Raw genomic sequence first — 14,045 nt, 5'->3', positions numbered from 1 at the left:
TATGGGAGGAACCACTGAGTTTAGCCTTTCCCTTGGTGTGCGCTTTGCTGCCCCCGCGTGGCCCGGAGGGGAACCCGGGTCCCAGAGAAAAACCGGACAAGTTCCCACAATACTAAATTGTGATGGTCTTAAGATCTTTGTGCAGGTACGTGCTTATATCCGTATATGTAGCTTTCCTTTGGTCTTTGACCCAAGTCTTTGATTCAGGTTCTGAATATAAGATGATTCAGTGTAGGGGGTTTATAGGTGACCTAATGCTTTCCCGTGGAAAGGCAAATCCTGGTCACTAACCAGTATCAGCTTCTCCAAGAGCTACTCCCCCCCCCCCCCACCTGGGGAAAAGGAAAACACCACTTTAGCAAAGAGAAAGGTGGGAATAGATTGTTTAAATCCAATGTCTTGGGAGTCAGGATACTGTGAAATGAGTAAAAGTAAGAAGGCATATCCCTGGCATTTACAAGAGCCCCCTTGTTACCGGGAACTTGACGCTATCTATGGCATTCATATTGCTGAACCTTCACTTAAATTTCACATCCATTACAGCATGTCTAACTTTCAAACTCCAGAATAAGTAGTGAAAAAAAAGTAGTGTTTATATAATGCGAATTAGCTCCATTCATACTGGGGAACACGCTTTTAATGTCTCAGTTCCTTCTTTCTCCTTCTTCAATGAAAAAGGTATGTGTGTGGGTAGGATAAATCAGAATTTTGTGAATTTATAATTTGTAACTGCCAGTTCCACCATACATTTAGAATAAACAAATAGGGGGATACTATCCATTTATGTGCCATGGCTGGTTAACCTGATTACCTCATTTGAATGTTTATGGCTGGTAATAACATAATATTTGTCTTTTAATAGCAGGGGTAGATAAAATGTATTGTTGTCTTATTTAACATGCTTCAAAACTTATCCATATATATATGTATATATATGTAATGTATATATTTATATATATAAGCTGATACATTATTAGCTCCCTCAAAGGAAAAAAACTGCACCTTCACAAATTCTAAACTACATCGTATATTTGGTGACCATCACAAGGGGTCAACTGGAATAATGATATTCACTAATGTAAACTAAAAGGGTATACTTGGGTAGAACCAAAGGGAGTATTGAACAACGTTCAATTAATTCATCATGTGACAAATAAAATGGACAAAAATGGTAGGGAAAGAAATTTTATTTTCAAGGATTTGTGCAGATAATGGTGAATAAAAATTTGTATTTTAACTATAAAAGGCTGACTTCATTCCACCCTGGCATTCAGAGCTTACGGTAATGCCAGTTTGAATCTGAGGCAATATCACTTTCCCCCTTCTTCCACCCCAAAACATTCCCTCAGAGGAACAACTTCTACAATTTTCACTCAAAAAACATATGACACATCAACCAAAGCAATGAGTTAAACAGCCTTCTACTTCTCTGCTTACATAAAGGCAAGAAATGAAATAAGCTGTGTATTTGTTTCTTGCTGCAAGTTGCCTTCATTCTGTGCACTTTTTGGTACATTCTGTTAGGAAAACATCTCAAAATATAACAATTTATGTCAAGATGACCCACCTGGGAGGCTGTAAAAATTGGTTTCAAGGCCTAGAACTGTGAAATGAAATGGGTTTAAAATCCGAAGCAGCTCTCCTCACTGAGCTTAGAGACATTAGCCCTATTGGAAAACAAGTCATTAAAGCTACAAAATAACAAGTGCAAAACATGCTGAACCTGTATTTCCAGGGAGTAACCTTCCTGCTGGCCAACAGGTCCCAAAAACACCTACAAGGTGTAACTCTTTTTTTCTGTCCCAATAGATGTCCTTTCCCTCGTCAAAGATCCTCAGAAGAGACAATGGAAAACATACTAATCATTGAAATTGATTTACCCTGTCGGCCAATTCTTGGAGACAAAAAAGCCACAATTCTGAGATGATTAGACATGTAGTGTTTACTTGAGGACTTTTTACACCTCTAGAAACTCTCAAACCACTAAACTGGCTTATTTCAGAACCAAACTTTCTAGCAGCTTTTCTTCGGAGAAAAGACAAAAGACAATTTCCTGCCACACAGGGGTCAACCACAACTGATTTGTCCACAGTCAAGTTTTACTGGAATGGACAATTCAATTGGTTCCTATGTTGATGCCTGATTTTTACAAGAATTAGACTAACACTCTCTTTTTTAAAATGGAGAAGTCTTCCCTTCAAATGTTGAGTCATCTAAAATGATTTGTGTAAGAATTGCCATATCCATGGAAAAGCCCATTAATCCCCATTGCAAACATCTGTTTTACTTAACTTTAGAAAATACCCTCATTTTATTTGTGGATTCTGTGAACTTTCCAAACATGCCCATGAATAGCAGCAACTTCTCTCACTCATTTTAATTTATCATGTTCTTGTAATACAAAGAATTTCCAAGAGCTAGGTAGAGAGTACTCCAATATGAGGAAAACTAAGAGTTGCCCAAGAAAAACAAGTGATCAATTAAAAATTGCCATAATAATCCAGACTCAAACAAAGTAAGGTTGTGTCTTGGATAACATGACAAAACATCCATCTAACATCACAATAAATTCTTAAACTAGATGACCTTACTAGTGTATTAATTATATACTAGATTTCTTTTACCCTAACTGCAAATATATTAAAAATTATTTCTTCAATACTTTCTCTTTCCCCTAGTGGTGGCATTTAAGACTGAGTAACACTATTTAGCACTCAGTAATTCAGAGCATATAAAAAGGCTTTAGGAAAATTGCAACAGTGGATTCATTTTCCATATACCATTTGATGGGATAAAGTCTCCTTTGGGGGATATCGGTAAATAGAACATTTTTCCTTATCAAGTTACCGCTTTTTGGTCTCATTATGGACAGTTAATTCCCAAATCTTATGTAGGCCCGGATTTTCTTGGCAAACTCTTGAGCTACCAGCACACAGTACATTTAATTCATCTGTCCTCTTTTTGCAGTGAGGACCATGCCTCTCTCTCTTATGTTCCCAGATGGGTATATGAAAGAGAAATTTCCAAAGCCAAAAAATTTTCTTGGCATTGTGTAACTCCTGTTCCCCACCCCCCACAAACCCCACCAGCTCACCCCCCCTCCCCGCCCTCACCAATTTGCCAAATCCAAATCAAACAGTGGAAAAAAAAAAAAGTAAAGTCTTGAAAATTCTCTCTCTTCTCAAGAGGTGTGAATACTGAGCCTCAGTTTGAAAAGATCCTGATGATAAGCTGGAGAACAGAATAGATGACAGGTTTTTATGCAGGAGGTATGTAATCTTATCACTGTGGGGTGTAATTTATCTGGACATCATATGCTCTCTGCTGAGGACTGATTCACACAGATCCAAAGAAGTTGGCCTTCTGGAGTCCCCTGAAGTATAAATAATGTTTGTAACCATGAGGAATTTCCCCCCTATATGGTAGGGGCAAATGCTGTGGTGTCATCTTGGGGACTTTGATGATTTTAGCTGAGCTCTCTTACGCTGGGCCCAGGCCCCGGACAGTTTCTTCACTCTCATCCTCTTGGTTGGCAGCTGAAGAGACGGATGCTTTGGAATTCATTTTACAAACAGGACGTAAAAGGCCATTACAACACAGGCGATTGCCACAGCAGCGTGCAGCCTGGTTCCAATCACAGCGGCTGGCAGACAAAAGTAAAAAGAGAAAAGAAATCACACCCTGCCTTTCATCTAAGTCCTCATTTTCAAGGTGGTATTTTGAAATCTCTAGTCACGATGAAGACACCTATCAAGGTTCTCAAGAACCCACCCAAGGATGCATTTAAATACTAGCCATAAGCCGCAGATTCTAGGTGAATACCCTGTTTTTATTTTGTATTTTTTGTAGTTTTTATTTTGTTCTATTTTGAAAAAAGATGTAGGTAGGTAGGATATACCCTTAATAAAAAGTAAAAAGTAAAAAAAGCATCTGAGTTAATGAACTCAGTCTTTTTTTTTTTTTTTAAGATTTTATTTATTTATTTGATAGAGAGAGACACGAGAGAGAGAGAGAACAGAAGCGGGGGAGTGGAAGAGGGAGAAGCAGGGTTCCCGTCAAGCAGGGAGCCTCAATCCTAGGAGGCTGGGATCATGGCCTGAGCTGGAGGCAGATGCCCAACAACTGAGCCACCCAGGCGCCCCAATGAACTCAGTCTTAAAAGAGACTCCAATATATTCTTTTCTGAAAGCAGGAAAACTTTTCATTGGGAAGAAATTCCAACAGTTCTAGGCCAGTGTAAACTGCTTTTATTTAGATGCTTTTACCCCACAGAGAATATTAAAATTACCTTGATGCTAAAATAAACTTATATAAAAGTGGAACCAAACACACTGCAGGCCAATCCCCCTCCCCCCTACACTTAGAAGCACCCCACTGTCCAGGGATGATTATACCTTTGTAAAACACACCCCAAACTCCCTTCTTCTCTGATAGCAGCCAGGTTTTGAGACGAGGTACCTTCTTGAAGTAAGCACAGGTGCAAACAAAGAGCAAACCAAACACCAGAATCCCATCCAAGGAGTACACTGTTACAGAAAGAAAAAAAAACACACATACACCTTTGGTACAAGTCTAGCTTGCGACAGGTGATCCCATTTGAAAACTCCAAAGAGAACAGAATGATATAATATCCAGATTCTAAAATCAACTAGCAATGCCAACACTTGACAAGATTGAGCCAAAATCCTGGGACTAACAAAGTTACTTTATTGTTCCCCAAATTGCTTGGAGACAACCCCCTTAGATTTCACTGCACCCTCTCCTCCCCTTTCAAGAGCTATAAGTCCTGAGAAGAGTGCATCACAAATCAGTCTCCCAGAAATGGTCAGTGTTGGTAAAAGTTTGAGAGAGGCTTAAGAATCCTTGGAGCCTGAGCTGAAGAAAGTACCCATGTTGCTATTATCAGTCACTCATGTGATAAAGGAGAGCCAGATGTTTAGCCAAGTCTCTCAAATCTGCCTTTGTTGAAGAATATGTTAAGGCAAAAACTAAAGCTTTATTGGAAATACCAAGAGTTAGAGTTCATAAAACTACAATTTTCCTATGCTTATCTTACACCTCATGCACAATATTCTACTTACAAACCAAATTTCAGCTAGAATAACAGGTTCTTGTTAAAAAAAAAAAGTATCTGAGGTATCAACATAGAACAATTGTGGAAAAAAGTGTTGAACAATTAGCTCTTTTTCTTGCATATGTAAAACAAGCCATTTCTTGTACATGTAAGCACAGTGAAGCACCCAACTGCAAATAAGTAAATAAATAAATAAATAAAATTTAAAAAAAATTCAGACCATAAAAGGAGGGAAGGTAACTAAAATTTACTCAGTGATTATTACGTATCAGACTGCTTTCTTATTTCCTGGCTCAGATGATTTCTTCCTCCAGTGATGTTCCTTCTGGTACTGTGCTTAGTAACTTCAGACCTGTGACTTGCCCAGGAAGCTTCAAAAGGTTATTTTACATAATCAGTAGCTGCCAGTTCCGCATCACTCTATCTCCCTCTCTCCAATAAAACTATCTCATAGCCAGCTGTCACATAAGAAAGGGTCCGGTAAATTAACACATACATGCAATTCTTATGATGAATGACAGTTTAATATATTCTTTAACTTTCATAAGTTCTTGCAGACAATGCCAAAATTTACTGCCAGGCTTATGGAAAAGGTACTTCTAAGAAATACCTTCCTATGCCCCTCAAATCATACTAGGAGGCCTTCTCTTCTTTCCTGTAAAGCTGACTCTAAAAACCATAAAAGTCCTGCTTCCTGCACCTCCCTGGAATTCGGCAATCATGTCTATAAAGTGTTTGAAGGCGTCTGGAAAATTAGGTCGGATAAACAGGGTTGCAACTGCCACATCGTTTAGAAGAGGCAGTCTCTAAACTCAACCCCTGCAACACTAGCCAGGATCTCCAGATGAGATCACTCTCAGGCAGGACTTGAGAATCAAACAAGAAAAAGCTTTCTGGCATTTTTTTTTCAAAACAAGAACTTTGTTTAAAGGTCTACATTCGCCTCCAAAAAGTGTGAGGCTTGGCACTCTCTGGGATTTTTTTGGTCCTCCCAACGAAGCTACAGTCCGAAAAGTATGAAAACGTAGGGGCTGAGACGAGGATCCTCTCTCTTCCCTGGTGCAAAAGCAATAGTTCAACTGGGACTACCCTGCCCAGAAGTCTTGCAAGGGCTAGGACGAACTTTTAGGAAGGGGGAAGAGAAAGCACAGACTTTCTCTTCCTAAGGACTGATGACTCGTGTGGAGTGTGGAGACGAAAGGCACTGGTATTTCTAGATGAGCACTGGACCGGGGAGCCGCGGAAGGGTTTGGGGAACAAGGGTTTGGGGAACAAGGGTTGGGGCACTGAAAGGCCAAGGGGGGGCCGGGCCGGGGGGGGGGCGGGGAGAATGGCCACGTCAGTCCCGGCCCCGCCCGCCACGTTTCTCCTCGTCCTTTACTCCCATTCTCCACTCTGGGTATTGGCTCTCACCGTTCGTCATGGCGGCTGGGCCCGGGCCTGGCTAGGGGTTCCGGGATCAGCTGTGAGTGGTATCGGTGAAGTCTGGAGAACCCAGCTCCGTGTTGACACTTCCCGATCGGGGCCGCAGCGACGGGTAGAAGGCGTTGTACGCAGGCGCAAGGGCAGAGAGGCGAGCGCCGAATGCACTCAGGAGTGGCTAGCAGATTGCGGAGCTAGGGGACTCGTTTGGGCGGTGCTTGCTGTGTACACACGCGTAAAAGCGGGCTTTCCGGGTGGCTTCTGAAGTGGCCATGGTAACCACATTTTTCCGGGTGTCTTTGCGGCAGTAGCGCGGAGGCCTAACCTGACCTGTTCATGTTGGTGAATTTGGATAGGTAAAGGCTTGCAGCTTTGCACTTTTTTTCTGCGCTGTGACAGCTAGTGTGTGTGTAAGCCGCAACCTTCCTGCGACGGAAAGGTCTCGGTCCTGGGATTCCAACTAAGAGAACCCTTGACAGGGCGCCTGGGTGGCTCAGTGGGTTAAAGCCCCTTCCTTGGGCTCAGGTTATGATCCCAGAGTCCTGCGATCGAGTCCCACATTGGGCTTTCTGCTCCGCGGGGAGCCTGCTTTCTCCTCTCTCTGTCTGCTTTCCTCTCTGCCTATTTGTGATCTCTGTCTGTCAAACAAAATCTTTAAAAATTAAAAAAAAAAAAAAAAAAAAAAAAGACAACTCTTGACAGCAGGGCTCATGAGGTCTCCAGACTTGCTTTTGGTGCGCTGCCCTTTCTTACCTTTACTTCTTTTATTTTCCTTCTTTTTTTTCTCTTTCTTTCTTTCCTTTTGCTACTGGGTACGCCAGAATTTTTTCTCCAGTTTTACTGAGAAATAATTGACCTACATCACTTAATCACTTCTTTCTTACTCCTTATGGAAATCAGGATAGTTAGGCTCTGAACTCTCAGAATGAAGTAAGAAACATAACAGAAACAAGCCACATATTTCAGTCCCTAAAGCTCCACTCTATCGGGAAACATACAGATAAGTGCCTGTTTCTGTGGATCTTCCTTTAAACTTTCAGGAGAGGCCCAATACTCTGTTGTATTTAGTTAAATGCTGGGGTCACCTTGGACTGTTTAACCAGAAATCGGGGATATCAAGACAGCACTTTTCACAAAACTTTCACAAGCTGAGGAAAGAGATCTACAGCCTAATGATGGGGGTAGAGTAGAGGAGACAAAGCCGCAAGTTGCATTTTGTAATTCAAATTTTTAATTGGGCACAACTCGACCTGCTTTATTAAAATGCAAGGGTCGCCTGGGTGGCTCAGTCGCTGAAGCCTCTGCTTCTTGGTTTGGGCTCAGGTTACTGTCTGGGGTCCTGGGATGGAGCCTGGGTGGGGCTTCTGCTCACTGGGGAGTCTGCTTGTCTCCCTTTCCTTCTGCCCACCCCTCCATGCTTGCTTGCGCGGTCTGTCTCTCAAATAAAAAAATAAAACGTGGCGAGAGTGCAACTCAATCTTCTGAGGCCGAAATTTTAAGTAAGGTACCCAGTGATTTGACAAGGTCCTAAAAGAACTAAATGCCCCTCTTGTTGCAATGCCATCTGCTCACTGTAGCCCGCTTAGTTACAGGAAAAAAAGCTCCCAAAATGTCTCCTTTTAAGAGCCGAAGTGGAGAGGCAAGCCACAAGAAGTCTGATGCAACACAGACTCCTTGCAAAAAGACACAGAAATTCGGGGGGGGGGGGGGGGGGGAGGGGGGGAGGAAGACACAAAGGACAAAATGTAAGACAAGGCCAGATAAATATATGCCTATACACATACAAATCCCCCTGCCCAAATGAACTGCTCACAACCCTTCAAAAACAACATAAAAATCCATAATTGTCTTGTCCTTTGAATTTTTCATCAATTGTTATCTAAATCAGCATCAACACTAATAATATCACTAGCAACTGACTGTTGATTCCCTGCACCCACAGAGCCCAAACCAAGTCCTAAATAAATTCATGTTTACTAATTTGCATTGATCATGTAGCTCACCTTCAACTAAAAAATTTCTCCTCTTTTTTGGTTATTGTTGAAAGGTGCTAGCCTCACTGATCTGCACCTAATTGCTGTCTTTACTCAGGCTTTTCCACCGAAATACAGATGTTCCTAAGAAACCTACACCCTCTTTTTCTCATTATTTACTCTCACTTGGTGACCTATTCTGTTCATGGTTTCAACTACTAGCTCTTTGCAGAGTTCTTAAGTTGATGTCCTAGCCAAGCTCCAATCTTAATTTTTAATAGATGTTCTGCTGAAATCTGAAATGTTAAAAGCCAAATGCAATTCCCCTCCAATTTCCCAGTTTCTATGATTAATATTTTTCCCCCAATCACTAAAGTTTAAATTTGTCAGTTATCTTTGAGTCAATTAACTTTTTTCAAGATGTCATTCAGATTTTTCCCTTTTTTTGAAAAAAATATTGTACTTATTTATTTGACAGAGAGATCACAAGTAGGCAGAGAGGCAGACAGAGAGAGAGAGAGAGAGAGAGAGAGAGAGGGAGGGAGAAGCAAGCTCCCTGCTGAGCAGAGAGCCCAATGCGGATTCAATCCCAGGACCCTGAGATCATGGCCTGAGCCAAAGGCAGAGGCTTAAACCACTGACTCGCCTAGGAGCCCCCAGATTTTTCCCTTTTTAATCTCACAGCTATCATGTTAGTGATTTTACTATGTCAGTCTTCTTTAAACATCAGTTTTATCCTCCAGTAGTGAAAACTTACATTCATATAATGTTTTGACATTTCCAAAGCTACCACACCTTGTTGTATGATCCTATTTAATCCTCACAAGTGCCTTATTATAGTTCTGGTCTTCTAAACTGAGGACTAGAAAATTTTGCTCAAAATCACAACTGTTGTTTCCCGTAACAGCAAGAACTGGGTGCTAAATATTGTTTAACTCTTTACCCTGCTATTCATGGCCTTCCAGTAGCACTTTCCACTGTTCTCCCAGTGGTAGACGTTAAGCTTCAGCTTTGAAAAGACTTCGGTGTTCTTCAAATGTACTGTTTGCTTTCACAGTTTTTGCTCATGCCATTTGCTGTTTTAGTGATAACTTTATCTCCTCATTTTGTACTAGAAGGAAACCACTCCTTTTTTTTTTTTTTAATATTTATTTATTTATTTTGGAGAGCGAGAGAAGACACAAACAGGGGGAGGGACAGAAGGAGAGGGAGACTCTCAAGCTGACTCTGACTCCCCACTGAGCACGGAACCTGATTCAGGGCTCCATCCCACCACCCTGAGACCATGACCTGAGCTGAAATCAAGAGTTGGCCACTTCACTGACTCAGCCACCCAGGCACCTCAAAACCATTCCAATTTTTGTCACTCTCTGAAAGATAGGTCTTTTCCCCCGTCATTCTCAGAATTTACGAATAAAGGTTTTTGTTTTGTTTTGTTTTGCTTTTTTTACAAATAAAGTTTAAGGACAAAGACATGACAGTTGAAGAGCTGAGAAGAGTGATTGATTAGTTGGCTAGTTACTATTTCAAAGCACAGTGATAGACAGTATCTTATTTTGATTAAGTAGTTATTTTATACTTTGCTCAGAATTTGCCCATTTCTGTTTCTTTTTTCTACGTGTCTTTCTTCTTCCTTGCTCCTTCTTCCCATTCTTATATTTATGTCCTTCTTTCTCTCTCTACCACATTTTTTCTTTTCCAGGTTTTATAAAGTAGTTTATCTTTTGATTGAATAACACGAATCTCACCAGACTTTTGTTCCAAAATCTGTTATACCAAGAATTTTATATTTAAAAAATTAAATTCAAGTTTTCTTTCTGTAAAATTGGGTTGTACTGGTTGCTCCTTTCTAGGGTCATTGAAGGATTAAATGAACTGTTTACAACAATACCTGGCATGAAGTAAGCATTCCATAAAGGCTAGTTATTACTGTTGCTCTTAATCATTTGTTTAAAAAAATAATAACCAGTGTCTACTATGTGCTGAGCACTTTGCTAGATTTTGCAGGAATAAAGGCAAAAATGAGTCCCTGCCCTCAAGAACAAACTGTATTGGAGAAGAGAGATGAATGAACACATTTAATAGAGCACAGGCATTATGTATATAATGACATTATGACAGTTTGATCCTCATAACTGTTTTGCAGAATATTTTTCAAATGAGAGATCTGAAACTCAAAGAAGGCACATGGGTCACATCACATGGCTAGTTAGGATCCAAACCCAGGTCTGTCTGACTTCAGAGCTCCTTCCCCTTGTTTTCATACTGCTTCAAATTGGGATGCTTTCCACTGATACTAATCTTTGATGGTTTTATTCCAAGCATTAGTGTCTCTGTCATCCTGGAAAGCACCATATAGCCTTCCATCAGGCCAAAGCCTGGGCCTCGGGCTTTTGCAGCCAAACTGCAAGGAATAAATAGAGCCCCACTGACTGGGGACTCAGTTCAGACAGTCCCTTCTCAGTTCATTTCAGCCTCCACTGGAAGACAGGCAGTTGTTGCCAAACACCTGTCAGTCAAGAACAGTGGCCTATTTGTTCGGGTTGTTGTGGTCACTGTGGTGAACATTAATCAGGCATGGGGACCATGACAATGGCATTCTGGTTTAACCAAAGAGTAAGTTCAGTCCCAAAGGGCCAGCTTGCAACAATAGCTTCATTTGAATTACAACATATTTGAAAAAGGATGTTAAACAGGCATTAATTTATGCTATAAATATTTATTCCAGGACTTCAGAGCCTAAGGAATGTTTTAGCCTTTGGGAGCTCAAAGATGAATGAGAAACAGACTCCGTTTTTAATAAGATTTAGTAGACAAGATAGGCTGTGTGTATAAATCAGCAGAAAATACAGTAGAAAGTGAGAAGTGTTGAAAGAAAATGAAAATTAAGTGCTATGGGAGAGTAAAGGAAAAAGTGCTTTCAGCTGGAGAGCTCCTCCTTAGTGGAGGTGCAGAGATTTTAGCTGGGCTGGAAAGGCACGTGTAGCATTCCAGTGAGAAGGTATTCTAGTGGGAAAGGAATAGAGTGATCAAAGGCATGGAAATGGGAAGGCACAGGATAAATTTGGGGGTACAGCATGCTCTTGACTTTCTCCTTTAACTGGCTAACTCCATTTATCCCTCAGGTCTCAGCTCAAACCCTGCCTGCTCAAGGAAGGCATCTCTGACCTTCTTGGGTTGCCTTCCCCATCATAAACTATCAGAGTATACAATATCTATTCAGTTCATGTCCCCCTACTACACTGTAAGGTTCATGAGCTTGGGACTGTGTATTTTCAATGTTTGCCATTATCCACAGTCCATTACCAGTGCTGCACATTTTACAGGTGCTTGTGAAATATTTGTTGTGTGAATAGTTGAATGTGGTCTTGTGAAACTGGAATGTAGAGTTCATGAAGGAGAACAGCAGAAAATGCTGCTGAAAGATAGGTTCTGGAATAAAAACAGCTGAGACAGAATATTGACTACATGCCAGGTACAGTTCAAAGCACCTTCTAGGTGTTGACGCATCCAAGTGTCCTAATAACCTTAGAAGGTTAGTAAATTATCTCCATCTCACAGGTAAGGAAGGGATGTATTAAGAGGTCAAGTAAGTTGTCTCAAAAATAGCACAGTTGGTAATTAATACTGCTAGGATTTTTTTTTTTTTTTTTTTGAAAGAGAGAGAGAGAGTCTTTGTGTGTGCCAGCACATGCACTCTTGCACAAGGTACTGGGAGGGGCAGAGGGGGAGAGAGAGACTCTTGAGCAGATTTTGTGCTGAGTACTGAGTCCAACTCGGGGCTCCATCCCACGACGTTGTGATCATGACCTGAGCAGAAAGCAAGAGTGGGACGCTCAACTGACTGAGCTGCCCAGGTGCCCCAAGTACAACTAGGATTTTAAAACCGACTCATCTGACCCCAGAGCCTGCAAGTTTAACCAAAGGATACAGGCATTCTTTGGTAAAGAAGTTGATGGTTAAGACTGCACAAGATTATTGTGGAAATTCTGAAAGCCACCTAAAAAAAAAAATGACACTATCTCACTCAGCCCCAAACAGGGAGTGGCACTGTAGAAGTCTGTATACTAGGATGGAGGGGAAGAAGTGGGGGTGGGGTAGAGGGGGGGAGCAGAGTGAGGGTGAGATTGCTTAGCTTCTCCTGGATTTGGGGTATTTGGGACTACCTGCCTGCCTTCTCCTATCCCATCCTAATACACCACCCAGCCTCCTGTTTTCCTCATTTCTGATAGTCCCTCCCACTGCCTTTCTGTCCAAATTTTTCTCCCACAACTCAGCTCTACTGCTCCCTCCTATCAGCTACTGCTGTCTGCCTCTGTGCTGACTCCATTCTTTTGGGAACAAATCTCTTTTGTCATTAACCTTTCCTTTAGAAGCTCATTCCACCTTTTTTTCCCCCCATAATGAAAACCCGACTTTTTCTAGCAGTTAGCTAAGCATCCAGCACAAATTCACAGCTTTACTCATTCGGTAATCATTTATTCAAAGACCACTTTCCTTGATCTTATTGCCCTTTAAGGCTATTTTCACCTGTTTGCTTTTCTACCCTTCACTGTCCAACTATATGCTCATTCCTTAACCTCTTATAATCTGACTTCACTAGTGTCTTCACTAGTGTCCTGGAACTATTTTGTCCAGATTATTTTACCACTTCCTAATTGTCAGACCCAAGGTCTCATCTTAAATCTCTTAAACTCTTAATCTCTGTGGCATAGAGCATTCCTGACCACTTGCTTCTTTTTGGAGAATTTTCTCTTTTAGCTCTCAAAATATGTTCTTTTCCTCCTCATCTTTCTTTTTTATCTTTTCCTACTATTAAAAATGATTAAAGAGATTTAGAAAAGGCCTTGGATTTGAACACTTCATGAAGCAGACAGTCTTGGAGAACTGTAAAATGGGGTGTAAGGCAGAATGCTTTTATAGGATATAAAATAAAGAAAAAGAAAGAGAAAGATGAATATATCGGATTGGCTGGCTGATAGTCAACCTTGTTGGGAGTAAGAAAGCCCAGAATTGGCCTGGCATTTGGGAATTGGCTAAGGAATATGCTGCATTTCTGGTCAAACAGAGCAACTGAGTTTCCATTTGCTGATATGGCATCTGGGACAGGAAAGGTTCCATTGTGAGTCTAGAAATTTCTTTCAACACTACCTCTTAGACCATTCTGTCAGTCTTTTCTGTTTCTTTCTTTCTTTCTAAAGATTTATTTGACACAGAGAGAGTGATCACAAGTAGGCAGAGTGGCAGGCATGGGAGGGAGGGTGCGGGGAAGCAGGCTCCCCACTGAGCAGAGAGCCTGAAGCAGGGCTCAATCCCAGGACCCTGAAATCATGACCTGAGCCGAAGGCAGAGGCTTAACCCACTGAGCCACCCAGGTGCCCATGTCTTTTCTGTTTCTTGATGTACCATTTCTAAGGATCTGCTCTGTGACCCCCTTCTCTCTTGCCTTAGTTGCTACACAATCTTTTTTTTTTTTTTTTTTTTAAGATTTTATTTATTTATTTGACAGAGAGAGATCACAAGTAAGCAGAGAGGCAGGCAGAGAGAGAGAGAGAGAGAGAGAGAGGGAAGCAGGC

General features: G+C 41.3%; 1 protein-coding gene across 1 annotated transcript; it reads right to left on the bottom strand.

The window, feature by feature from the left end:
• Positions 1-1,169: 1,169 nt before the first annotated feature.
• TMEM167B (transmembrane protein 167B) lies at positions 1,170-6,636 on the bottom strand. Its single transcript, XM_059375626.1, has 3 exons — positions 6,488-6,636; positions 4,395-4,526; positions 1,170-3,643 (listed from the first exon to the last, which is right to left on the bottom strand). The coding sequence occupies exons 1-3, from the start codon at positions 6,495-6,497 to the stop codon at positions 3,561-3,563; spliced, it is 225 nt and encodes a 74-aa protein (XP_059231609.1). The 5' UTR covers positions 6,498-6,636; the 3' UTR covers positions 1,170-3,560.
• Between the last annotated feature and the right edge of the window lie 7,409 nt (positions 6,637-14,045).

The sequence above is a fragment of the Mustela nigripes genome, chromosome 14 (genome assembly GCF_022355385.1).
Source record: "Mustela nigripes isolate SB6536 chromosome 14, MUSNIG.SB6536, whole genome shotgun sequence".
Classification (NCBI taxonomy): domain Eukaryota; kingdom Metazoa; phylum Chordata; class Mammalia; order Carnivora; family Mustelidae; genus Mustela; species Mustela nigripes.
This window is presented reverse-complemented; position numbering and strand designations above follow the sequence as displayed.

Bases quoted from the DNA above. Each gene is read 5' to 3' on its own strand.
- TMEM167B (XM_059375626.1), bottom strand. The intron at 3,644-4,394 runs GTATAATCATCC...TTTGTCTGCCAG, and splicing joins TTGGGGTGTGTTTTACAAAG to CCGCTGTGATTGGAACCAGG.